This window comes from Diplotaxodon limnothrissa, linkage group LG18 (assembly GCF_057381915.1).
Source record: "Diplotaxodon limnothrissa isolate DT_005_m linkage group LG18, D_limnothrissa_male_GT1.1, whole genome shotgun sequence".
NCBI lineage: Eukaryota > Metazoa > Chordata > Actinopteri > Cichliformes > Cichlidae > Diplotaxodon > Diplotaxodon limnothrissa.
The window spans coordinates 16,476,891-16,504,385 of record NC_140613.1 but is presented as its reverse complement, the minus strand read 5'-3'; the positions used below and the strand labels follow the sequence as shown (position 1 = coordinate 16,504,385).

General features: G+C 40.2%; 1 protein-coding gene across 5 annotated transcripts; it reads left to right on the top strand.

The window, feature by feature from the left end:
• The first annotated feature begins 932 nt into the window (after positions 1-932).
• On the top strand, positions 933-25,802 carry dtna (dystrobrevin, alpha). 5 transcript variants are annotated; one of them, XM_085377143.1, is made up of 23 exons: positions 2,600-2,740; positions 5,073-5,140; positions 7,099-7,179; positions 7,268-7,481; positions 7,784-7,869; positions 8,344-8,498; positions 8,604-8,709; positions 9,157-9,323; positions 9,541-9,665; positions 11,463-11,546; positions 11,762-11,830; positions 13,972-14,067; positions 14,976-15,057; positions 16,452-16,546; positions 17,633-17,746; positions 17,942-18,038; positions 19,156-19,182; positions 20,093-20,252; positions 20,351-20,440; positions 20,527-20,623; positions 22,820-22,937; positions 23,065-23,103; positions 25,224-25,802. In XM_085377143.1, exons 1-22 carry the CDS (start codon positions 2,724-2,726, stop codon positions 23,080-23,082), a joined length of 2,166 nt encoding a protein of 721 aa, XP_085233269.1. In that variant the 5' UTR covers positions 2,600-2,723; the 3' UTR covers positions 23,083-23,103; positions 25,224-25,802. The 5 variants fall into 5 exon arrangements, with proteins under 5 accessions (XP_085233270.1, XP_085233269.1, XP_085233268.1 ...); XM_085377144.1 differs by lacking the exons at positions 2,600-2,740; positions 23,065-23,103 and adding an exon at positions 933-1,156; XM_085377142.1 differs by lacking the exon at positions 23,065-23,103.
• The last annotated feature ends 1,693 nt before the right edge of the window (positions 25,803-27,495 follow it).

The following is a 27,495-nucleotide window of genomic DNA, read 5'->3' as shown; positions in this document are numbered from 1 at the left end:
TTATAAACTAACAGGCAAATCTGTTTTAAAAGAAACTGTTCAAAGATGATATCAAATCTGATAACGTTTGTTATGCCTGTGAAGCCATGTATGTAATATTGTACTATATAAAAGTAAAACTGAAACGCACTGAATTAGCATCACTGCTGCTATGCTGTTACCATATCATGTCTCTCTTAAAATGTGTTCGGTTGTTTTAACGATGAATAAACATTTTAGGACTTTCTAAAACTCTACACTTATGTTCAAAAATGTAATCTTTAACAGTGTAATATTTTATTGTTGTTTTTTTAATCGTTTTTTTTTATTGTGTGTGTGTGTGTGTGTGGTAATGGCAGGGTAGTGTCTTTATTTAGGTTTTCCTTTTGTTAATATTTTATAATGAGGTTTTCGTTATGATTCACATAATCTCTGCCCTGAATAGCTCACAATCTTCTTCCATTTACATTTAAAGAAATTTAACATGAAAGCGCATATAAACATTAAAAACTAGAGTGCGACACAATCAGTACAATCAGAACAACTGAAAAGATAAACGCTAAAGTAAACAACAAACAAATGATGAAAAGAAGGCATGTTACAAAAACAGATTAAAAATAATAGTCAAAGGTGTTCTACCTATAGATATATTATTGCACTTCGGTCACCATTAACGCAACTATTTGTCCACTCTTGGTTTTATTAGCTTTGCACTTGTTTCATCTGCATGACGTCATCTTCTTTAAGCCACATGATGCCGCAACTTGCAAACGACTTAATGTATGCGTGTATATAACACCACGTTAATATGCACCATAAGCTGCTCCTTTTTGTTTTTAGCATCTTTTTAAAACATTTTGTTGTATCAAACTTTAACATTTTTGCTGCCACGCTGACGCAAGTGAAGAGATTCCGCATTACGTCATCGCGGAGGCCACATATTGGAGGCAGAAGCTGCCTTGTTCCGATCAGCCAGTGTGCGCTGCCTGAAAAACATTTTCTTCCACAACACAAGCTTTTTTTCGGAGGTGCCGGAGAGCGGCTCGAGCACGGCCGCTTACGTGCAGCGATGCACCAGCCTACACCAAAGAAACCGTGATCGCGCCCCGGGACACGACGACGGATTCGCGGATGGAAAAACAGTGATGTTGCATGGCATGCCTCGAAATAAATTCTGGTAAGTGTTGTGCAAAGTGCTGCTGCTGCTGCAGTCGCTGGAGGAGGGAGGCTGACGGGCAACGAGAGGAGCGAGCTTAACCCACTTTGCCCCACCGGGTGAAATTAGTTTGGCAAGTTTTTGGTGATTTAAAACGGGAGATGTGCAGGTAGTGAAACGCGGATAATGGGAAGGAAGGGGTGGGGGTAGATGTTCCTACAATAGTGAGACCTTTTGTCTCATGTCCACACAGGTGTTTCGAGTATGACAGGTGATGCATGAGGGCTGAGCGTGTACCACAGGGTGCCTGTTGCCACCCCACCCCCCAATGTCCTGCTACCTTTTGTAGGATTTTAGTAATGCTGCCCTAACTTCCACAGGGCACTGAGTCCATACCCAGAGGTGCATTTCTCCTCGGTGCAAATTTGTGTTTCCATGTTGGCTTTCACATTGCATAGTTAGACAGGCAACCATGCAAACTTATTCCACTTGTTTGTTTTCTTGTGACATTACAGAATTCAAGCTTCTTAATTCATGCAAAGAACTCACTGGGACACTTGCTACCCATAAATCAGTGTCTGCACTCTTTTAACGTCGGGGTAGCAAAGTTCTTCCCCTTTTTACAGCTGAAACCATGGTGATCATCAGCAGGTGACAGAGAGCCCTACCGGCAGACATCACCAGCTGGTACCAGGCATGAGGAGAACTGTCTCACTACCTTTACTACACCAGAGCAGAACAGCTGATTACCTTTAGTCAGCAGTGCAGCTTTTCCCTCTTGTTTTATTTTTTAATTCCTGTCTGGAGATGGGATTTGGATGCCAATGTAGTTCAGTCTCGTGATATAAAAATAACTCTGGCCAATCAGTGGTAACAGCTGCGATGTACTGTCCCGAGCCAGCGACACAGATTGGACTGTAACTCTAGTAAGTGCTTGTGTTTGGAATTGTTGCTTGTCAGCCTGGTCCAAGTACACGGAGGACATAAATTAACAGCACTCTCCTCAGGTTTTTTTTTGGTTTTTTTCTTAATCGAGCTGCTGCAGAAATAGAATCAAAAATGTAAATAACTTACTAATAAGGCTTGTTTTGGTCTGATATTTGTCCAGCAGAAATGCTGTGCAGTGTAAAAAAGGAAGGGGGTGGGGGATAGAGAGTGGCAGGGCTAAACGCGGCCAAGAGTCTTGCAGGAATGAGTCACGCTAACTCTGGACTGTTAGTGGTAAAAGATGATTTGCTCTTTTAAGGGCAGTTATTTTCTAATACTTCCAGTGTGGCAGTGCCACAGAGAGTGAGTAATGTTTGCCAGGGCCAGATGTCGGGCACCATGTTTTGTGGGGGTCTGCAACTAGAGAGCCGGCAAAGCTGTAGAAGAATGTTGCACCTTCTCATTTGTAGTTAAAGATAGTGACAGCAAATGCTCTATTCGGAGTCACAGTTTCTAGTTTCAGATGTGTTCGGATAGGCCCGCCCGTATGGGCCCATTTTGTTTGAAAGGAGTTTGTGTCATGGACTGTTGTTTTAGGAGAAAGGGCGACCTGGCTTTGTAATAACTCTGCTCAGGAAAGGGGGGGGAAAGGGATACGAACATGGTGCTTTATGAAAGGTAAGGTTGATCATGTCATTCCCTTCCCCTGCACTGGTTTAATATCAGCTCTGGCAATAGATTGTATCAATCTCAGTTATTTCCAAGGATGAAAACAGACCGCAGAAGGTCACGTAGCTGGCACTCTGGATGTGTTTGAATGTGATGTGGCAAAGGGTATCAGTTTTAATCTAGACAATGCTGTATATTTGTACACTTTTATATTTGCTTAGTCTGGAAGTGATAAATGGGATTCAATATCCATTGCTTTCATGATGACATTGGACTTGTGGCTGCTGGCAGTGGCCTGACATTAAATTGCATCTAAAAGCGCTGTGGTTGTATTCATCATTCTCTTTAAACTGATGAGATTTATTATTTGTCTTATTAGAGGGCAGCGTTGAAATTCCTCTGTGGCCGTTTTGATCTGTGCTCTATTGTGAAGTAATTTACTGAAATACTGCACTTTATCCTATAATTCCAAGTTAACTTATTAGCTTAATCTCTCCCCTCTTGAATGGATGGATTTCAAACATTCCTAGTGCTCCATAACTGACTGACTGCACTGGCAAGAATCGGAGGAAGGCAAGCAGGAGGTGGGGGGCCAGAAAACTGTGGTGTTGTCTGCTTTTTAACACTAGGTGAATTCTAATTTCTGCACCACGCATATCTGCAGCATAATATTTGGGTCTACCAATTACTGTCAGAGTAATTTGAAAAAGCATGCCTGAATGACTGTCTCACAGAAAAAGCGTCTTCAAGCCACTCGCCCAAGAAGTGTCACTGTGCGCTCAAGTATCAGCCCGCCGACCGTTATCTCATAAAAGATATTTACTGGTGAAAAACTTTTCTCTACAAACTTTGCTCGTCTGCAGTGGGAGGTGTTATATGTGTGTGTGTGTGTGTGTATGAGTGTGTGTTTTAACGAGTGAAGCGGCTAGGATCTTTGCTGCCATAGCAACAAAACCACATGACTAGGTGTATTAGATTGCCTCGGACAGTGTGCAGCGAGGCATGCTGTGAGCATTCTCTCTCTGCAGCTCTGCCCCTTTCAAACTCCTCTCCTTGTCCAACTTAAAAATATTTTGATAACCACCGCACTGCGCTGCATTCAGGTTGCAGTTTACCAAATATGAATACTCTCAAATTTGGAGCATAGTATGATGTTATCACGGCCGGATTGTCCTGCAGTGGGATGATGGGGCACAATAAGCCGTGGGCCCCTTTTGGCTCCCTTTGATGTTTTGTTTTGTTTTGTTTTTTAAGAAGTTTACACACCGACAGCTCTTGTGAGTTTTGCATGGCATCATTTTTATCTGTTAATTTCTCTTTATGTAGGGAAATTAAAGAGCAGTGACCTTTTACTAGCCTTTCCAAACACAAAAAATGAGGGAACTGTGATAAATACACTAAACACTGTTGATCTGTGTTGCTGTTGGCATATCTGAAGTGAATAACTGGCTAACCACGTTAAAACCTCACCAGACTAAATATTAATAATATTAATGTCCTGTACCAAATTTGGATGTCATCAACAGGTTGATGAGCTCCTGTCAGTTGCTGTCTGTCCTTAATATACCAAAATAAAGTAGCCGTCTTAATGCTGTTATTATCTCTGGTAAATTGGAAGCAATGCTTAGCAGTTTTATGGTGAAGTGCACGAGAAATCTTCTGCTGTCGTAGTAAGCTAGCAAACTCAAGAATTATAACATGTGCTTAACCTTGAGAAAGCGCCAAAACCTTCATGTCACGGGTGAAAGTTTAATTTTGTTGCATCTCTGTCATCCTTCCTGCAATCTAAAGCAGACTTTTTTGGATATTTTAAGTTGAAAGAGGTGGGATTTTTGCTACTGACCTTGGTGCATATGCATTTCTGCGAGGAGAATATTAAAACTGGGTGTGCAAACATTTATTAATATTTGGGATATGCAGTTTTCTGCTAATTGCATCGATATTTAATGCTGAAAAAAGTGCAAGAAATAAGACATGCTTGTTATCAAAATTAATGATATCAAGCGATTCCTTGCAAAGAATTGTGCTCATGTGCTCATTTAGTAAATCTGTCCCCTTGTTTGGAAAAAGTCAGGGGAAAGACTTAGCCAACTTTTAGCTGAATTATCAGGATATCCACAACTGATTAAACTTTGGATAACCAGAACAGAGAAGCTGCGTTTGTATCAAGGTTAGGAGTCATTGCTTTAAAAGTCAAGAGTTTAATCTACTGCCATTATCGCTGAGTCATAACGATGTGTGTCTAATGTTGATGTTAAGCTTAAGGAAGAGCACCCTGAGGTTGCGACTGCTAATGCTGAGGCACTCGGGTTCTGACGTTGTTTTCTCTCCTCTTGATCAGAATGATTGAAGACTGCGGGCAGAGCGTTGACACCATGGCAGATAGAAGGCAACTGTTGGTGGAGATGAGTAAGTGCTCAGGGCCGCAGCTCACTGTGATCTTTGCTGGACTGTTTAACTCAATGACCGTAAAACTGGCAATTTCTTTCTCTCTCTCTCCCTGTCTCTCTGTAAGTTTCATGTACAGCAAATATCATAAAGATCAAGTGTCAACCACATTGATTTTTATACACACAGGCCTGCAATATGACCTCATGCTGTCTGTTCACACAGTGTGAAGGCGCTAATTTGAATTTATTGAAATACAGCTCATTAATATAACACTGTTTCATATAAAATATTTTCACAAAAAACATTTATTGTTCAAGTTTTTGATTAGTTCCATCCTTTCATCCGGTAAGTATTCCCATTCATCGTGTTTAGAGCTGCTTTGTGGACATTGGATGAATGGTGGGGTTTATCTTGTCCTTAAAAGTGAAAATATCCACATTCGCAGCTCAAACCAGTTTAGAGTTGCAGTTTAAACCCAGAACTTTCTCACTGTGAGACACACCGGACATAATAAAAAATAATCTGGCTCTTAGGTCTTGAAACTAGGTAAATGCAACGTGAGATAAACTACAAAACATGATATATTACACTGTGTCATTATTTATTTAGCAAAAAAAAAAGCCAAAATGCAGAAGCAGAAAACCTAAATACATCTTTACTGCTTTCATAGGAATTAAGAGGATTGTAGAATTAAGTAGGAGCCAGGTGCTGCTAATCAAATGCATTTGATTAATTGATCATCAGCAAATGTGAGCACCTCTATTAATCATAAGTTTTGGCAGCTTGTTGCACTGGAGCGTTCAGGTGTGTGTTACACAATGGCAAGGAGGGAAGACATCAGCGATGATGATATACAAGCAAATGTTGGTGCCCATCATTCAGGGAAGGGTTATAAGGCTTTTTCCAACCAGCTTTCAAATCATCTTTCCACATTTTGAAATATTATTCAGAAGTGGAAAATATTCAAGACAGTGGACAGCCTAACAAATTCACCCCCAAGGTAAGACTGCAATGATAAGAGAATCCAAAGAACCCAAGGGCTACATCTCAACTCTGCAGGCCTCAGTTAGCATGTTAAATGCAATTAGCAAAGTGGCAATGTGTGGCCAGAATGTACAGAATCATATTTGGTAGAAACCAAACACAGCATGTCAGCACAAACACCTCATACCTGCTGTCAGGCACGGTGTTGCAGGGGTGACGATTTGGGCTTGTTTTACACCCACAGGACCGGGACACCTTGTAGTCATTGAGTCGACCATGAAATCCTCTGTGTAAAGAGTCAAATGTAAGGCATCTGTCTTTGCCCAGACATCAAAATCTCTTCATAGCGATGTGAGAGACTGATAAAGCCATGCAGAAAATGACTGCTTCATGTTGTTGCTGCTAGAGGTGGTTCGTTTATACTAAAAATTAAGCTTTTAAGGACTAGATCAATTTTATGATAGCCTGGTTGACAGAGAGTACTTTCTTTTTAGTCATATCTTGTTTTCTCAATGGCATATTTAAATATATAATATTTAACAGTTTGTATTCCATTTTCAGTATTAACTCTCAAGTGACCAACCTGTTTTAACAACTGAAATGACTGAACAAGTTTTCCTGTTCCTTTTCCCCCCTGTTATAATTTGTACAGGAATACTTTTTTTTTAATGGCTCCATTTGTGTCTATCATGCATGTGCTCTTTCTTTTATTGACAAAATGTTCAAAGGTAATTATGGTGTTCAGTCATTTTCATGTAAAAAGGAGTTACCCCGACTCATCTCTATAACTTGAGCTGTTTTCATAGTCATTTTAGGCACTAAGTATCTAAGCTACGGTTCACTGCAGAACTTTAAAATGCAGTGATAAGAAGTGGGAAATTACAATAAAGCCTAAAACTGTAATTTAGTAAAAAATAAAATAAAAATCACTATCACTTGTATCAGTGGCACATATTTGGTCATTTGAGGACTAAAGAGTGATGTTCCTACAGGGGCTCAGGATTTGGATTCTATACGACTGTCGACGTACAGAACAGCCTGCAAACTCAGATTTGTGCAGAAGAAATGCAACTGTGCGTATGAATTTTTATGTATTGATTTTTTGAGATGTTGCACGTGGCCGAGCCAAAAAGGCTTACGTTGACGTCTTCCTGTTTTCAGTGCATTTGGTCGACATTTGGAACGTCATCGAGGCTTTCCGGGAGAACGGCCTCAACGCCATAGACCTCAACGCTGAGCTTTCCGTGGCTCGTCTAGAAGTTGTGCTGTCCACTATCTTCTACCAGCTGAACAAGCGCATGCCCACCACGCATCAGATAAACGTGGAACAGTCCATCAGCCTGCTGCTCAACTTCCTGCTGGCAGCCTATGACCCGTGAGTAAACGCGTCACGTGACGAGCCGGCTGCTGGTTGTGTACTTTCACCTCGGAGGTTTTGACGTGAGTTGATGCGGCTTGAAATGTGACCGTGAAAATCCAGACTCTTTTCCCCTTCTAATGTCACAACACGCGGATGTAGAGCGGATAAGTTTGTAGGCTGACTCATGCACATGCTTTTTACAAACACAGCTGATTTCATGCGATTATAGCAGGAACACTACGCAGCCTACATCTTCACAGCTCCTTTTAAAAGAATACATGAGCTTAATGTTTTCGTTTTTTTCTTTTGTCTTTTAGGGAGGGCCACGGCAAGACATCTATCTTTGTTGTGAAAATGGCCCTCGCAACCATCTGTGGTGGGAAAATTCTGGATAAATTAAGATGTAAGAAACACAACAAATCTTTATCTTACTTTTAATCGTGAAAAATGAAATTATAATTGCCTATGTTGCCAGTAATAAATCAGCGAATTCCTCCTATTCTAAGTAATGTAAAATTATTAGGACCTGTTTTTTTTCTGTCTGCTCTGGTTTTAAAACAAGTAGCAGCAGCACTAGCACTGCCCTGGCTCTTCATGGCCGGGAGCAGTCATTATTCATTACTGTATGTGAAGGATAGGGTTTATTACACAATGTACAAATCTCTGGGGGCAGCAGCTTGTAAAAAAAAAAAAAAAAAAAAAAAAAAAAAAGGAGGGTTGGTGTATAGTTAGAATGGATCTGTATAACTGCTGCACTTTGATTTGTTTTCACAAATAAGTGGGATAATTGTATTGTGTAATGCTATAATTAGCCGACTGTGGTGGCAGCCAACAATTAGTTTGATTAATTTGTGTAATGCCTCTGCGTTGTTTCCAGATATTTTTTCACTCATATCAGATTCTGCTGGAATAATGGTGCACTCGCAATTTGACCAGTTTCTGAGGGAGGCTCTTAAATTGCCCATGGCGGTTTTCGAGGGACCCTCGTTTGGTTACACCGAGCAAGCTGCGAGAACGTGCTTTGCGCAGCAGGTGAGGGTTTGGCGCCCGCAGCATTTTGATGTCAGTAAGTGTGTGATTGCTTTAGCACTGACGGTGTGGGTGAATCTCACTCTTCTCTGCGCTGCACGTCAATAGAAAAAGGTCTCCCTCAACACATTCCTCGATACGTTGATGTCAGACCCGCCCCCTCAGTGTCTGGTGTGGCTGCCGCTAATGCACCGCCTCGCCAACGTGGAGAACGGTAAGGCGCGCTGAAGAATATTTAGCTGGAGCGCAAGCGGGGGGAGTTCGGCTTTGCATCATGGTCTTTCAGTCACCGCCATCACAGACACACCTCCAGTAAAGATGACCCACTGGGACCTTACACCCTGTGTATGAGTGTGTATATCTGTGATGCACTCATCATCACGAGCAGAAGAAACACTAGTGTATGTGCACATATAGAGCTCAATGCTGTGCTGCTTTGTGTTTATTTGCTCAAAATGGGGGGGGGGGGTGCAAGATATCCCAGCACATCTGTCCTTAAATTAATGAAAATTTATTATCAGCTCTCTGCAATGTGCAAAATATCTGGGTTTACAGTCACATCTGGTGTGTGTGTGTGCGCTTATGCATCTGCCTTCGTGTGTGTGTGTGTGTGTGTGTGTGTGTGTGTGTCTGTGTCTGGCTCCTCCTCTCCTCCCTGCAGTGTTTCACCCGGTCGAGTGCTCCTACTGCCATACTGAGAGTATGATGGGCTTCCGCTACCGCTGCCAGCAATGTCATAATTACCAGCTCTGTCAGGACTGCTTCTGGAGGGGGCATGCCAGCGGTTCCCATAGCAACCAGCACCAAATGAAGGAGTATACGTCATGGGTAAGGAAGGGAGGAAAGGGGGGAGGAGGCTAGGGGAGGTGTGTCTGCACTGGACCAGTCATTGTGGCTATTTTTGTTCTGCTTCGCTACAACATGAGGAATCTGAAGATTCAGTCCAGGTGACAGTGTTACCGTGGTGATTTACCGTGTGCTTTGAAAAAGAAATGAGCATCCTCTCATCCTCACAACCGTCACCTTGCTTCTGTGTATCACCCAGAAATCCCCCGCTAAGAAGTTATCCCACGCCCTCAGTAAGTCATTGAGCTGTGCATCCAGCAGAGAGCCTCTTCACCCCTTGTTTCCTGAAATGCCAGATAAACCTCTCAACCTAGCTCATATTGTGTAAGTTCATCTGCTCTCGCTCCCTTTTTTTTTTCCTTTATAACACTGAAACTGAGGAATGTGCATTCAGAGCATTCAGTGCCAGTTTGAAACCTTGAAATGTTTTAAATTGATCCCTCAGCTGGTAATGATCCTGTAGCTGCTTCCTTGGTCTGAAGTGATTCCAGTCAATCTCTTAGGTCAACTGATCAATCAGGCTTAATTACAGCCTTGGGATTGTTTGTAATCTGCAGCGCTGCTGCTACTTTTTCCTTGATGTTTAGTGTCGTCGTATAAATAATGAAACAAATATCAGGCATGAAAGCATAGACTTTTAAGCACTTTGCTGCTGCCTATTAAAGCCCATCTTACAGACATAAAGTCACTTCTGGTGCTGAGAGCTAAACAACACACTGATTATTCCATTTTTATGATTCCTGCAATTAAAGTTAATTGTTATGTTAATTGTCCCAGTTTTATAGCCTGCAAATGACCCAAAATTTTCAGAATGATGCCGCCAACATATTTACAGAAAATCAGATGGGTAATAGATTTCAATGCTAGTTTAAGAGGTAAAGATAACATGAGATCCGAAAGTTTGATTATTAATATATTTTAGAATTGAAGAAATAAATTCTTCCTGTCCCTTCCTTTCACAGTAAAAGCCTTCAACATATACAGTGTGACTGCCATAAGGTGTTTAAGAAACAGATTCTAGGATTAAAATATAATTTGATCTTTGATTTTGCTCGATATTAAATGGAAGATCATGTTTTTCTTTAGAAAAAACAGTTTTTTAATAGTTTTACTTATGAATATCTAATATAGCAAACTAGGTAAATAGAAAATTGCTTTTAACTTATCAGAAAAACTGTAATTTGGTAATAAATGTCAACCAAAAAAAGTTCATTACCGTCGTTTTAATGGTGCACATAAGTCACATCATGTCTAAAGAGACAATAATTAATAACTGAGTATAGTTTTAATTCAGGCTCAGAAAAAGAAGAAAGAAAAGTAAAATCAAAAAGATTTTACAACACTAATAATGACGTTAACATAAGGTGTGAGGGTTTTTGTTTTTGTTTTTTAATTTGTAGAGGTGACCGGAAGTGTGCAAATTTTCATGCATGCATGAAACAAAATGGGATTCTGTACATGGATGCAATTTTATGAGCCTGACCTGTAATCTAATCTACAAACCAGCAGGTTTATATGTACACTGTACTTTGGCATCGCTACTTTCAGTTATTTAAAAACTTACTTTTTCTTCACTTTCTTCACTGCACTGAATTATGCTATAAACTCAGTAGATTTGGGGCACTGTCTTCTGTGGATGCCCAATTTAGTTTTCATTCTTATTTTTTTCATTGTTTTTGATGTATTATAGTCTCTTCCTGTGCTGCTGTAATGTAATCAAGTATTTATCCCTTTCTTTGTTCTTTACATTCCTCAATAGAGATACGTGGTGAGTTTGCTTTGATTAATATGAATCATACTTGATTGTTACTGTAGATTGATTCCTTTGTATTGTGCTAATCGTGTACAGTCAGACTCATCCACTCACATTCCCCACTTGTGACGTGTCCCAAACACTGTTTTGTTTGTTAATTCCCAGATTCATTCATTCATTCATTCATTCATTCATTCATTCTTGCATGTTCTCCTACATGATATCATACTGTATAAACCACTCAAGTGGAAATTCAGAGATTATGCAGTTGAGCAAAATCCTCAAGAATGAAAGACTAACTGGTGTTTTCTGTCTCTTTAGCTTTTCTGTCAGATCAAATTAAAATCTAACACGTGTTTACTGTCCAGGCCACCAAGACCAGTGAACATCACCAATGACTACTCATTCTCCCACTCCATGCCTACATCAGGGAACCCTTACTCCACCAAAAAGTGAGTACATCCCAGCTGACAACGGGTGCCCTGGATTTCACAACAGATCTTTTCAATCTGTCGTGCTCCCTAAAGACCCTGCGCCCCGTGAACTCCATGACCCACGCGGTCTTTATTTTCCTGAAGTCTTTGATGGTGTGGGTGCATGTGTGAAGATTTGTGCATCACCATTTAATGTGTTTTCTCGAGCTGAATGTAAATGGCTTGCCTTACAGCAAGAATAATGTTGTTGGGCAGAGAAAGCCCCTGACTGGGGCTGTTCCACATCTGCTGAAAGGGAGAGGGTAAGTGGCATAGGTGTGCATATGAGAATGCCTTTGTAGCGCGAATGCATGCGCAAACTAATATAGATAATAATCATACGCATTAACTAGAGTGCTTATCATCCTGAGGAAACTATTAGCAAGCCGGGTTTCTTATAGAAGGCTGTACACTGTTATTCTCTAGGGGCTGTTTCAAAGACGCTAGATGAAGCATGCATCATGAAGATCATTGGCGCTTCGTTTAGAGTGCCTATTATAATCTCTTCATTCACACAGATATGGGAAACACTAACTGCCATTTTCTTTGAATGTTACCATCAGTCAGCTCATATGCTATGCTATATATTCCCAGGTTCATTGTTTACGGTGTATGTGAGTAGGTATATTCGTTTTAGACAAAGTGGGATTAAGGCGCTTCCTCGGTCGGTAATAATGTTGTTTTAGGAGATGTAGTTTAGTTGATTTTTCAAGTGAGAGGAATTTGTGCACTTCTGTACCTGCACTTGAGAGATGAAAGCATTCCTCTTGGGCACACTGCCCGCTTTCATAACTGACACTGAAGTCGCCGTTGAACAGGCTGATAATCCCATATGCTACAGGGCCTGTTTAGAAGTTTGGTAGCTGACTACAACTAAAGACAGCAAGGATTATTGTTAATAAATGTATGACTTTACAGGTTTAGAAGCATGGACAGTATACGGTGAAATGTCATAATAAATAATTCACTAGCAGGGGCCACATCCTGGGAGAAGAACAGATCTGAGGCTGCGGTTGAGGACTGGCAGCGTCGGGCAGACCCCCATGTGTTAATGAGAGGCGTGAGAAATGAGAAAGGGGGGAGGCAGGGTGGGGGCACAACAATGAGAACAATATACCTGTAGTTCAGGGAGGTGTGTTGTTATGGCATGTTAAAGAGCAAGGAGGGTAGTGTATGAGGTGTCTCATTTCTGATCTCCAAAAAAGGTGGTGGTGTTGTTGTTGCAGTACCATGCATGGCCACTGGGAACAATTGCCATCGAGGGTTGTGCTAATAAATTCTTAATATATCCATGCATATATCTGGAACTTCACTCGGAGCGTTGTTTTATCTCATGGTTTTCTTTCTTTTAATACTTCACTAATTAACTATAAATTGCCCAATAAAGGTAATTTAAAAAATAAAAGGATTTTATTTTTAACAATAAATGAATGGTGTTTCATTTAGATCACGTCAGCTGTCCTAAACATTAACAGCTGATTTCCATCACATACAGTATATCGTACGTCCGAGCTAGGTCTGGTCAGTATGCTGTACTGGCTAGTGAACATCCATGATAATTATGTGGTAGCCTTTGGGTTTGGGGTTGTTTTTGGGGTTTTTGGGTTTTTTTTGTTTGTTTTTTTTTCCATTTCAAGGGTGTCTGGGCTCTCTTTTAGCGATGGGGTGAAAGGCTCAATCATTCAGGAGGGACTCACAGTAGAGTCCATGTTACTCCACATTGAAAGGAGACGGCTGTGGAGGTTTGGGCATATAAATAAGATGCCTTCTGGGTGCCTCCTAGATGGGACGTGTCCATAGAGGGGGAGGCTCCAGGATAGACCCACGTGAGAGTTTACATCTCTCTGCTGGTTTGGGATGAGCTGAAGGACAGGGCTGGGCATTCCTGCATACGATGCTGCCCTTGTAATCACTGCTTTCTTCTGACATTATAACATGCATGTACTTGTAAATGCTAATAAAAGAAGCTGCTATTGAAAATATTGTTTAAACCGCATGGTCACTACATTAGAGATGTGTGCAATCCTGGTGGGTGGCCTCTATAAAGGGGCCATGCACACCTGACTTAACGTGAATGTTTAAGCAATAAATAGACTTTTGATAGTTTTACTAATAGATGACTAAGTACCTGTAGAGTATTTATCTAATTGTTTTTTGTTTTTGTTTTTTGCTTGGCATGCCCTCAGTCTACTCTTAGCCTTCATCGGCAGTGTCTCTCCCAAACATAATATGGCCTTGTTTCGCTCTGGTCACCCATGAATGGCTGCTTTTCAGCTGTTCTCCTCCTCTTTTCTTTTGTCGTGTCCTCTCCCTGCCTCCCTCACTCTTTCCCGTCCCCACTCAACCCCGTTGTCACCTGTGTAACGTAATGTCTTGTGTTTTGTGAAACCCTGCACTGTTCCAGGTTGAACTACAACCTCGATGTTGCCGATAGACTTGCTGACGAACATGTACTCATTGGCCTCTATGTGAACCTACTCCAAAACAACCCCAAAACATGGTTAGTGGGTGTGCCGCTGTGTTTGCCAAACACTAGTGGAAACTATGTGCTCCGCTGAACTGCCGCCTTTCCCCCTTTTCCCCCTAACCTAATCCGAGTGTGTTACAGTCCTAACGATGCATGCTGTCAGATTGTTTTAGAGGCTGGTTGCTTTGACCTTTGACCCTTTCTGCATTCCCCGGCAGTGTTTCTGACTGATTTGTATCCAAAGTGGGTAACAGGGTCTATTTCTTCCAACATTATGACTCTATAACTCCATGCAGTGTACATGTGTTGTCTTTGAGTGAAATTTATCAAGTTAAAAGTGGCAGCTTTTTAATTTTGTGTAACTTCCAATACAGATTAGTTTAGTTAACTGGTATCAAATTATTAGTCTTTTGTTTGTTTGATCCTGTAAATCCTGTGACTTTTAATCATTTTAATTTACTGCAGGTGATTTGACATATTTTCTGTTATTGTTGTGTGGCCTATGATAAAATGCCTATATGTGTGTTTTATTGGTGAATGACTTCCAGATAACATGTTGTGTTATTGTAGCAGCTTTTGACCCTACTGTACGCATGTGTGTGCATAAATGTGTAAATACAGGGCTGTATGGTTTCTTTGCTTTTTGTTTTTGTTGTTTTTACTGTATTTGTAATTAGATAAGCTTTCAAATACAAAGCGATCGATTGCTTTGTATCTCCACTTTTTTACTTAACCCCTCTTAATTTATTGTTTTGCGTTTCACGCGACTAGCTTAGTGTTACTTCCTGTCGAAGCTTTCATGCCGAATCTGACTCAGAAAAGTAAAAGTTATTTGCTTTTTTAAAATTTCGAGTGCTCATGTTGCGTCCACATACACTTTTTTTTTTTAAATTAATTGTGCTGTGTATTTTTTCTCCCGTCTCTGTTTTCCTCTTGATCAGTTTGCTGGAGAGCAGTAACCATCAAGATGACGAGCACAGTCTCATTGCTCGCTATGCTGCTAGACTGGCTGCTGATGCTGCGGTGAGATAAAAGATATCCATTTCACACAAACATCTTTCATCACTGTCCAGTTAAAAAAAAAAACAACAACATAAACTCGAGTTGACATTTACTGCTACTCTACGTTAGAGGCTTTCATTCGTTTTTTTGTTTTTTACAGTCAAGAAGGTGATCATTCTGTTATCATTCTTAACCAATACAGGAGGGAAATATTACTACTAGAAATTTATACTCTGGATAGTTCATGTTACATGAACTATAACAGCTGATTTCTAACCCTTAGACAGTGTAAAGGTGGAATTCAGTGAGTGAATCTAATTAGCATCATTGGCTCAAACGCAAATTGTTTGTTGCCCTGGTACACTGACCATGAACGCCACAGCTACTCCTCAATAGTCCAACACAGTTCATTACTCTAAACTTTGCCACAGCAGAGTACTCACAGGTCAGGTGTTCGCAGCATGCACACAAAATCTACTGGAGCTCACAGTAGAAATTATTGTGACTAATTTCTAAGTGATTCTCTTCTCTACACGCCACCACTACAACTGATCTGTTCCCACAGCAGCCAAATCCCACCGTAACCCCCGACTGGGCTCATTTTCCGGTTTAGATGTGGAGGCAGTGACCCATCCACAGCGTGGGCAACAGACGTTCAAGCTGAAAACTTTTATTAGAATTAGAAGTTAGTTTGATTTCTCATGTGCTAATACTATTTTATCATTGTATTAACATGACAAGTATCAGTTAGTTTTGCACCAGTTATTATTGTATTTTATGATTAGCTTTTGTTTTTATTTAATTTTGACATTTTAGTTTTTAAATTCAGTTTTGTTGTGGGAAAATGTTTTATTTAATTTAGACTTTAGACTTTTTAAATATTATTGTATGTAAGTCATTAGCAAGAGTTGGGAAGATCAGTACAGCTATTACAATGGAAATGATTTTATCTGACTTAACAACAATGGTTTTTAACATCTGGTTTTGGTTTTTTCAACTATAATAACCTTTTTTTTTTTTTTTTTTTTTTTTGCACACACATAGTTGATCGAAATGTCCTCCAAAGAGCCACTTACTATACTATGACTACATTTCACACCCTGTACTTTTTCACTATACTTGAGTAAATTAGTCAAATCAGTATTTCAGCTTTTACTAGAGTATTTTTAAACACCTTTTTTTTTTCTTTTCTTTTTTTTTCTTTTTTTTAAATCTGTATTTCTGCTAAAGAGACATTAGCCACCTGTGCTAACCAGAGCCGTGTGCCTGCTCATGCTCTTATCGGAGGTCTTGATGGATGGCTGGTGACTTAACTGCTTTGTTCCCTCCTGTGAGATATGTGATAAGCTGGTGGATGACATCACCTAGAGGTGAAGCCAGTTCACGTGATGTCTCTCGCTTGGTTTCACCAACAGGCTCAACAGCAGAGGGTCCCCACAGACCTCCCCTGCTCTCTGGATGCCAACAAACAGCAGAGACAGCTCATTGCCGAGCTCGAGAGCAAAAACAGGTTAGGCATGGCTGCGTCCGAGAAACTGCTCGCCTCCTTTCTTTTGAAATTTACCTCTCAGAATGAAGGCATCTCTGAACAGACCTCAAAAAGCATTCACTACTCCAGGCTGCCATTAAATACTAACTTAAACACTGCAGCTGAAAGTCATTATTTAAGGAAATAAAACCTATTTCATTTCAGTTATATTATTCTTGAATAATTTTTTGAAGTGGTTTAAAATTGCTAATAAAAAGACATAAAATATGATTCTACAAAGACTATTAAGAAATATAAAAGAAGTAGCTGTGAAAAAATTTATGTTTAATGAAATTAGGGAAATTTATATTGAGGTGGAGGCAAAGGTGAGTAAAACATGTGAACCAGAAGGCTGTAATCATTCATTTTAGCTAGACCTTGGATCATATCCTTTTTCCCTGAGCTGATGTGTCTGCACCAAAGACATTTGGACTTATCAGCTTAAAAAAATATTAATGACTCTATTTATCTTCCTCCTATGGAAGCTTGTTTGAAGTTAGAGATTTAAATTTTATTTCAACCTGTGTAGTAATATTATATTTTTATTGTATTTATATGATTAGGATCAGTTAATTGAGTAAAAAGTAACAAAACTAGGAAGCTCTAATCAGTATTTTTGATCTATGACTTCTTTTCTTGTTTCCACCACTGGAAAAAAAAAAAATTACATTTTGCCATCCATAAGTCAAACTGTTTATTCATTTTGCCTAATAAATATTTGTGTACTATTAACCAGATACTGGCCTGTGGACACTGCAATGGTGTATCAGTATACCAGTATTCAAAAGGTAGAGGGGTTTCGTATTGGAGCATTTAGCTGCTGAGGTGTTTCCTACAGAAGTTGAAACCAAACAGCTGAGAGAAGGCGATAGTTGAACTGATATAGTCACAAAATTATATTGTTCTGTGTCTGCTGGATGCTATAAATAACTGAGCTGATGAGCAGCTTGTTTCTGCTGCCTCATAGTGGACAGAAATACCAGTTACTGCAGGTTTAGATCATCTTGTTGACTTCCTGTCAGAAATGCGGTTTGACGTGGCACTTGCACATGTTTGTACTCATCGCAGAGAAATCCTCCAGGAAATCCAGCGACTGCGCCTTCAGCATGAGGAAGCTTCCCAGCCGCCACCAGACAGGGGCCAGCAAAACCCCACCCTGCTCGCTGAGCTACGACTCCTCAGGTAGCTCCGCCTACGTCGCGTTACCAAATGCAAATGGGTTATGACAGACAGCTTTGCTTAGGGTGCTAAAGAACATGCGTAATGAATATTATGTTTTTCAGTCTGCAGATGTTCATTATGTTTTGGGAGGGTTGTTTGAGCCACTGACGTGACATTGTGGCTTCATTATGCTGTACAACTTGTTTCTTCTGTTAGGCAACGCAAAGATGAGCTTGAACAAAGAATGTCTACTCTGCAGGAGAGTCGCAGGGAACTCATGGTGCAGCTGGAGCAACTAATGATGCTTCTCAAGGTACTACAGATGTGCCTTTTTATCTCTGAGCGCAGTGCAGTCAGATAGTGAACAGTTTAGTTTTATTCCTTCTGATCACTGAAGGAGCAGACGCTATTTTTCCTTTTTCCAGAGTTTCTTGGACTGAATCATATCCGTCGCAGACTGTTTACATAGAAAACATGGACATGTGGGCTATAGTGAGCTTATATATACATAATAATAATAATAATAATAATATTTATTTATTTATTTATTTATTTATTTTATTTATTTTATTTATTTTATTATTATTTTTTTTTTTTACAGCAGGTGGTGACCAATATGCTCCGATAAGGGATTTTTCCTTGTATTACTATTTCTCTTAGCTGTGAGGACTCATCATAGCTCGGGAATGTCAAACTGGCTCTTTCCCACAGTGTGTCTTTTATTCTGTCTCCCTCCCTTCACCCACAACCAGTCATGGCAGATGGCCTACCTTCCCTGAGCCTGGACTGCAGAAGGTTTCTTCCTGTTAAATGGCAGTTTTTCCTTCCCCCAGTTGCCAGTTTTTAGCTCAAAGGGAGTTGTTTGATTGTTGGGGTTTTCTCTTTATTACTCTAGGGTCCTACAATATAAAGCACCTTAGATGACTGTTTTTGTGATTTTTGGCGCTTTATAAATAAAAGTGAATTCAACTGCTGTAAAAGAGAACAGTGATAAAGGTGGGTCTTTATCACTAGGAAAAGCTGTAAAACTTGTGAAAATACAGTTTAAAATCCAAAACTTGTGCCCTCCTTCATATTTTCCAATGCCATTCAGTGGTGCCGGATTGCAGACTTAAATGGGATCTTAATTCAGAGGATGCTTTAGAAGACATGTCTGCCACCCTCTACTATGGGGGGTGAGCTTGATCTATAGTCGACATAATGCAAGTTTCCCAAAGCCTGCACAGCCTGCCTGCAGTACTGCCTTAAGTGGGGAAGATATTAATCTAATTAGCCCAATAGGATCAATGTTAATCCACTAAACTTGCACGAGGAAGCCGCGTGCTGACCAGGTCTTTGCGGAAGTGCGATTCGATTTTACAGACATGGCTGCTGTTTCATGAGCCGTCAGACATTCTTTCTTTTTTCCTTTTTTTCTTTTTTTTTTTTAGCAGGAGGAGGAGGAGCGGAATCAAGCTGTAAGTGTGAAAGAGAGGAAAAAGAGACCAGGATGCATGTTCGAAATGAAACCTTTGGTGTGGGTGTGTGGCATCTGCAAGAAATAAATACCGTACATACAATACCAGTGAGATGTCCCTTTTGGAAAAGTGTTTTTGTTGTAAATGCATTGTGTGTATATCTTTAGAACAACATGTCTTATACTCACAATAATGTGACCACAGTATCAGATGCAGACACTATACTGCCAAAAGTATTTTCTCATCTGCCTTCACAGGCATATGAACTTGAGTGACATCCCATTCTTAATGCATAGGGTTTAATATGATGTCAGCCCACCCTTTGCAGCTATAATAGCTTGAACTCTTCTTTGAAGACCTTCCGATGCCATTTAGGAGTGTTTATGGGAAATTTTGACTATTTTTGAGGTCGGACATTATTGTTGGATGAGAAGGCCCAGCTCACGGTCTCCACTCAGATTCATCCCAAAGGTGTTCTGTCAGGTTGTCAGGAATTCACTGAACTCCTGGGAGCGACCCATTCTTTCTTAAATGTTTGTTGAAGCAGTCCGCATGCCTAGGTGCTTGATTTTATACATCTTTGGTCATGGAAGTGATTGGAACACCTGAAGTCAATGATTTGGATGGGTGAGAGAATACTTCTGGCAATATAATGTGTCATTGGTCACCATATATGAAACCTAATTGTTTACTAATGGACATTTTCCATTTCTTTACATGCCAAATGATGTTCCGGATTAGTTGAAACTTTGATAAATATTAATTCAGCATCTTGTGGTTTGTTCTCTGCAAATACTTGAAGTGGTTTTTAAGAATGTGATTCTGTTTGTAGCAGCATGTTACCTTATACTGCATGGGAGTCGTTCAGGCTTTCTTCTTACACAAAAAACTAAATGTGTACATCCTTTAGACTCAGGGTCCCGGCTCGCCGCGCTCTTCACCCAGCCACACCATCAACCGGCCAATTCCCACACCAATCCACTCGGATTCTGCCGGCACGACCCCGACTCACACACCTCAGGACTCACTCATGGGCGTGGGCGGGGACGTTCAGGAGGCCTTCGCTCAGGGTAACACAGCGACACTACAGCGGTCTGAGTCCTTGTTATTGGAAGCTGCACAGGATCCCACTTTAAACTGTTTTTGTTTGTTTGTTTGACCGCAAAAGGTCCAAGGAGAAATCTGAGAAATGACCTGCTCATTGCTGCTGACTCCATCACTAATACAATGTCATCACTGGTTAAGGAGCTCAATTCAGGTAAAGATGAATGGAGGGAAAACAGTAGTCACATTCAGACTTATTATACATTAACTGTTTTTATTATCTTTTTTTTTAATAAACAGAGGGTGGAAGTGAAACGGAGAGCACTGTGGATTCAGATTTTGGACGTGAACTACTGGCCACAAACTCCTCAGATCCTTTCTACGCTTACAAACCAAGGTACTTTTAAGATACTGCAAAAGCAGCCATGTTATTAAAAGTACACAGTCTTTTTTTGTCAAGCCATACCATGAAGATATAAGAAAGAGATGTTGACGCTAGGTTAATAAGAGAGGTGACGAGCACTGAGCAGGAGTCATGCTGAGCACCACAGATGTGAGGTTTGTTTTAAGAGTGTCGATGGAGAAGTATCGAGAAGGTCAGAAGAAGCTTCACTGTGTTTTTGTGGATCTAGAGAACACATATGATAGGGTGGTGAGAGAGGAACTGTGGTACTGCATGAGGAATTCACGAGTGAAAGTATGTAAAGGTGGTGCAGGACACGCAGGGCAGTGAGATAGAGGCGGGATGTGCACCTGGAGTGACAGATGGGTTCAGGTGAGGGTGGGACTACATCAGGAATCGGCTCTGAGCGCCTTCCTGTTTGTCATGGTGATGGATTCGCTGACAGATGAGATCAGACATGAGTCTCTGTGCGTTATGATGTTACAGACAACATTGTGATCTGTAGCGAGAGTATGGAGCAGGTGGAGAAGAGTCTGAAGAGGTGGAGGGTTAAAGTCTGGTTAATTTTAGGCCCGTACAAACAGTTTGAAATTTTAGCTCAGTTCAAAAGATAAACGAGAAAGATTTTTTTCAATCTTCTTTCTTATATTAGTTTATTTCTGAACATTTTTGGGGGGCTTCAAGCCCTTCAGATTAAAGTATCTAAGAATTTTAAAGAACTCACACAGAGGTGTCTTCTGGCTTCTGCCGCCTCTGGGCTGCGACCGTGTGCATCGGGGCACAGTGGACGGTTTATCACAACCGGGGTTTTTTTTTTTGTTTTTTTTTTGTTTTTTTTGTTTTTTTGTGCCGTGGTCACAAACCTGTCACGAGCCGACTTAACCCACTCATGCAAAGAGTCGAGTTTGATCACACAATAGCAAAGGCTGCTTATAAATGCACCGTGTAGTGCTTTGAACTTTTCTGTTTTGCCATGTTAAATTACTACTTTGGACATTATTTACATTTATAATATGTACCCATGCAAAAGCAGTATATACTTGTGAGGGACTTAAACTTTGGTGGATTATCCCACCGAAAACAGATTTTCTTCTGTCTGTTTGGGGTGGGTGGGGGGGGAGTCATTGCTCAAGTTGTTCCTGACAGCTTTGATTGAACAGCGATAAGTGACGGCCTCTTCAGGCATCTTTACGTTATCCTAATCCTAAACAGTCCTTTGCAAAAAGAGCCTTTCACCTCAGCAGGCGCCGACAGGAAACGTCAGATAGCCTTAGCTGTGGGTAAATGATGATTGAAATCCACAACAAGCTCCCTTATCCCCCACAGGAGACGTCAGAGGGTGCAGCTAATATGTGTCTGAGCCTACTCTGGTAGCGCCGACACTCCTGCTCCAACACTATCATCCAATGTCAAAGCTGCAGTTCTCCTGTGAGCTTCAGCTAGCAGCGTCACGTGACCTCCCCCCCCCCCCCCCCCCCCCCCCGGCACAGGAGGCAGAACTGAAGCACTCCCACAGCTGTTGCTGACAGTTTATGCTTTGCTGACCTGCTGAGTGTGCCTTTCTCCCATAAACTGTTTATGCTTTCCTCACGTTAATGGATAGTTGACATTTAACCCACAGCTACAACCTACACTATTATGACATGATTTAATCTGATCATATATTAACCTTTCAAACCCTTTCATACTATACTACTGTATGTTTTTAAAATCCCATTACTGCAGTTTTCATAATAATGATGCATGGATTGGGGAAAAAAAGCTGAAGACCAAGTGATAGCACTGGCTCCAGGGCTCTGGGCGTGCACGCCCTTTGCTTCGCTCAGCTGTCTGTGGGACTGAGAACAGTTAGGGCAGTGAGATTGTTTTACTTACTGAGAGGAAGTCCATGCACCTTCTTCTTATTTGTGATCATCTTGAACAGTATTATGCTTGAGTACGGGTTATAAAAATGTGGAATTTTGTTATGAATGCTGCTGATTTTCTCTTTGATTTGGCTAAAATGTCAGTGGAGTGGGTGCAAATTCAAGAACTTTAGTTGTATTTCATAAAGCATTCAGGCAGTTCACCGTTTTGAGTACACCAAGCACTTTATACGTAGGTCATATATTAGACTTTTATAGAGAACTATTCAGCCGCATCCATCCCTTTTTTTCCCCAGTTTTAAACTGCTTTGTTTTTTCATGACAGGCCTGCAAGCGCTGCCGATGAGGAGTGCTTTGAGAAGGATCTGGAGCGGCAGCTGGAGGATGAGCTCCAGTTGGATGAACTGAAAAAGCACAGGCAGGAAACGGACAAAACGTGCATGGTGAGTTATAGCTTTCCAAGACTGAAATAGCAGGAGAAGGTGGCATATTGTGTGTTTTGAATTATTAAATTGCCCCTTGTCAGTACCTGCTCTGACCTGCTGTGCTGGTTTTAATTATGTGGCGCAGGTGACTCTGCAGCAGTGACCACGTAGGTCCGGGTGACTGGTAAGTTATTTCTACCTGTCAGCTGTAGATCTTTTTTTTTTTTTTTTTTTTTTTTTTTTTTTTTTTTTTTTTTTTGATCTCTAGTTTCTAGTGCATCATACCAATGTAAGGGTACACAAGGCTCTGTGATAGGCTAACCAAAGATGTTATGGGTACAATAAATTAAAATTCATAATAAAATATGCAACAAAAGGGAAAAAATACACTGAAGCCACCGCAAAAGGAAATTTACAGTGTCGTTGGTGATCAACAACAATTAACCCGGGTTAATTCTGGTCAATTGCGAAAACAGTAACCATAATTTATAACCATGATATTGCCTATAAAAATATGAGAAGTCTAAGTGAGACTAGGGTAACTGATGGGCGTAGGGCAGCAGTGGACAGGTAATTTCCCCCAGGGGCCACATGAGAAACTGAGACTGTTGTGCAGGTTCACCCCAATAGGCTGAAGTCAGTTCTGTTCAATATTAATGCTGTCTCTGTATTGTTGGTGTGGCCCTCCACAACAGTCTCAGTTTCTCATCTGGCCTCTGGGGGAAATTAACTGCCTCTCTTTGAGACCTTTGATTTTATCCTCACCCAATCAAGAGTAACAGTTTGAATACCTGACACTCTCAGGGTTGAATTACTTCCATGATGTTCTTCAGTGCAGTGCTTGGCCAAAGGATAATTCAACAACTGTCAGGTGATGTCCTTAAGGGCTTACCATTGCCCCTAGAGGCAAAAGAAAATGATGCAAGTACTTGCTGCACAGCTGTGGTGTCTGAGGCTTGCTCTGTTGATATCTTTGTATCTCTAAGCCCTAAAAAAGGCACAAGCCAGTATACACTGGTAAAAAAATTTTATCTGAAAATATCTACCAGTAAAATAAAGACATTTTATTACTTTTCCAAGCTGACCTTAAGTGCCTGGACTTGGATGTTTTATGATATCTTTTAGTTACAATCTTACCATTTTACTTTTTCTGTTGTTTTTTTTCCCTTGTTTCTTTGTTTCCTTTTTAATTTATTATCGTCCAAGAACTGGACAGCTAGACTAACTGGACGTGAGTTTCAGCATTTAAGAAATAAGTTTGATCTACAGAAAAGTGAAGGCAAAATTTAAAAAGGTGTTTCTGTCAATCCTGAAATCCATGAAGCAGGTTGTCCAGGAGTTTTTTGGGGGGTTTTGGCAATCGCAGAGCAGAGAATCATGCTGAGCTTGTGAATAACATGCGGTAACATGCTCAATTTCAACAATTGCCTCAAACTCTTCTGAGCACGCTGACTTTGTTGTATTTTAAGCTAAACTGGCAAAAATGTGCATCTCTGGTTTTGTCTCCCAGTTTTCAGAATAAATGCTTTAAAACAATTTTGGTGGGAAATAGTTAAAATCGATATGAAGTGTCAAAACCTCAGTAATTTGTATCTCAAAAATAAGAACTGCATTTTCCTGTTTAGCCAAGTTGGATTTAGATGGACATCTAATTGTTTGAAGAACCGTTTCAGCTTCATAGCAAGCTGTTAAATAAGCATTATTATTATTATTATTATTTAAGTTATAATGGATTGCATTTATATAGCGCTTTTCAAGACCCTTAAAGCGCTTTACAATTCCACTATTCATTCAATCTCGCATTCACACACTGTGAGAGTCTCAAATGTAGACTTGGGGCCCAAACCTCTCTCCATCTATGTAAAGTTCTTAAAGCAGCAGATTACGATGATACTCCAGTAAAATTTAAATAAATGCACCTTAGTTTGAAAACTGTGTGCATGATTTAGGGAGCAAAACTTTGTCCCTTCAATAAAGAGCTGGTCTGAAGTTCTTTTTTTCTTTCTACTTTTCTACAGATGTTGCTATATATTCTTTTCACCAGTCATGTAGTGAAGAGCAGATGATGTATCAGGCTTATTTTAAGACGTTTAAGTTGATCTCTACATGAAATGTATGAATCGTTTGCCCACATGGCAGACGGATGAAGCACAAACGAGCTACAGTACTGATGTTACTATGGGAGTACAGTCATCCTTCCATCAATCCAATTTGTTTACCGCTTATCCAGCACACTTGTCAGAGCTGGGATTTGTCTGAATAACGCACTCACACGCCTTCTAACGTTGTCCTTATTCTTCACAGGCGAGCAATATGAAAAGCAAAAACAGCTGAAGACACTGGACGAGACGACGTTTGGCCGACAGTATAGAGCACTGCGGACATGAAGAATTTAAGTTATGCTAAATCCAACCATAAAATACATTTATGTAAAGATATATATTTTTAACCAAGCACATATTTAAGGTAATTCTGTGAGCTTATGTAAAGAGATTAATTCCTGAGCTGTCTCTTATACCACAGGTGCCATAAGGAAGAAAACAGAAAAAGGAAAGAACACAATTTTGGGAAATTATTTCTTAATTTTTATCGGGTTTTTTTTTTTTGTTTTTTTGTTTTTTTTCTATATATCAGTTGTTTAGCAAATGTACAACTGCACTGTTAGCACAGGGTGGACACCGTGATTCTTTGAAGTCAAATTGTTGTCATCTTCTTTATAATTTGTGATAATGAGCCTGGGATTACGTTGGAGCTGATGATGATGATGATGTAAATGATCAAAGCTGAAATCTTTTGTAAACGTGTTGCCCTGGCCAGGTTACCATGAACAAATGTTAGTATATTTCTTACAGCTGCTGTTGAGTTGCTTTGGCATATTATTTTTTTTTTTTTTTTTTTTTTTTTTTGAGCTGGCCAATCAGATGCGTTTGTTTTATTTGATACATTAGTGTTAATAATAACTCACACTGCCTTAGCTGATTGGATGACCTCTCAATGGAGTTTGCTCAACCTGTCAGTGCAGCATGTAGCTTTCAACAAAACCTGCAGCGATGCTGGAAGTCTTCACTGGAGATGATAATACTGATACTAGTAGGGTTTGTTTGTCTGCAGAGGGAACTGGTCTGCAATCATGTATGCTGTCTATTAAATGTCAATTAAATATAAGATATAGATGACTGGTTCTGATGTCTGGAATGTTTGTTTAAAGTGGAAGAAGAGATGACACAAATGGATCCAAATCACTCAAACTTAAAGATTTACAACCATGAGGGCATCGAAGAAACTGCATTTACTATCAGTGGTTTATGAATTAAGGTTAAATCATAGATAATCTGCCATTGTTCCCTTTGCTAGTCACTCAAATCTTTGTGACTTGCACACAAACACACATATACACACACACACTCGATGTATTTTCTGAGTGTGCACCAAACTTTACCCAGTCACTTTAGGAAAAGTGGCGAGCCAATCTAAAATCATAAATGTGTGAAATATCTAGTTTGATTTTTGAGCAAGTTCATAGCAGTGATTTTGCATGGTGGTGGTGCATAATAAAGTGTTGACACAATATCAAAATTTTCGCCTATGAACTCCTTTCTCTTTCTTTTTCCATTCCAGAACGGCACACTTCAATTGGCTTGGTTTGGCAGTGCACATTTATTATCTGTCATAAATGCACTGTTGACTGCCCTCAACCTATTGTCTATAATTCATCACAGAGACCCACCATCTGAGGTAACATAAAAGCAGCCATCCGGCACTGAATCTCATAGTCATGTGCATATTAGGAGGGAGATTTTTGCTCTTGGCTCAGGCGCCATCAAAAGCATATGAATTAACTGATTTTTAGGCTTTATTATTGTTATATGGGTTCGAGGTTTGTTTGTTTTTTTTAAAACACACAAACGAAGGCCAATCATTTGATCGTTTGAAGACCGCTTAAATAGATACACACTGAACATTCATCTCCAACTCTTTACAGACTACTAACCACTTTATGACAGCACAATATAAAGAATATATTCTGCCTTCATCTGCTCCATGTTGTGTGTACTCAGGTAAAATATGTAACAAAAACTAACAATACAACAAAGAATATAGTCCAAGGCACTTTTGTCCTGTCTCAAAAGTGCATCACTGCACCCTGGTGGTAAACGCGGAGAAGTGCAGCTTCAACGATAAATCAGAAACATTCACTTTTTGTCTCTGAAAAACTAAAGATGTATTATGGTCCATAGGTTTTTGGACAATGACACGTTTTTATTTTTTGTATTTTTGCTTCTTTACACCACCACAGTGGATTTTAATTCAATCAACAAAGATTTTATTTATAGAAGAACCTGACAACAGCAGTCGCCTCGAAGTGTTTTATACAGAGAAAACTCCAACAAACAGACAACCCCCTATGAGCAGGCACCTGGTGACAGCGGGAAGGAAAATCTCCCTTTCAACAGGAAGAAGCCTCTGGCAGAACCAGGCTTGGGGAGGGTTGGTCATCCGGGTTGGGGGAGGAAAACATTGAAGTGCAACAGTTTCGCATGAACTGTTAAGGAATTACAGATGTTTTTATACAGAT

Excerpts from the sequence above, each read along its gene's own strand:
- dtna (XM_085377142.1), top strand. Across the intron at positions 7,180-7,267 it reads TGTGCAGAAGAAATGCAACT|TGCATTTGGTCGACATTTGG; the intron begins GTGCGTATGAAT and ends TCCTGTTTTCAG. Across the intron at positions 20,441-20,526 it reads GGTTAAGGAGCTCAATTCAG|AGGGTGGAAGTGAAACGGAG; the intron begins GTAAAGATGAAT and ends TTTAATAAACAG.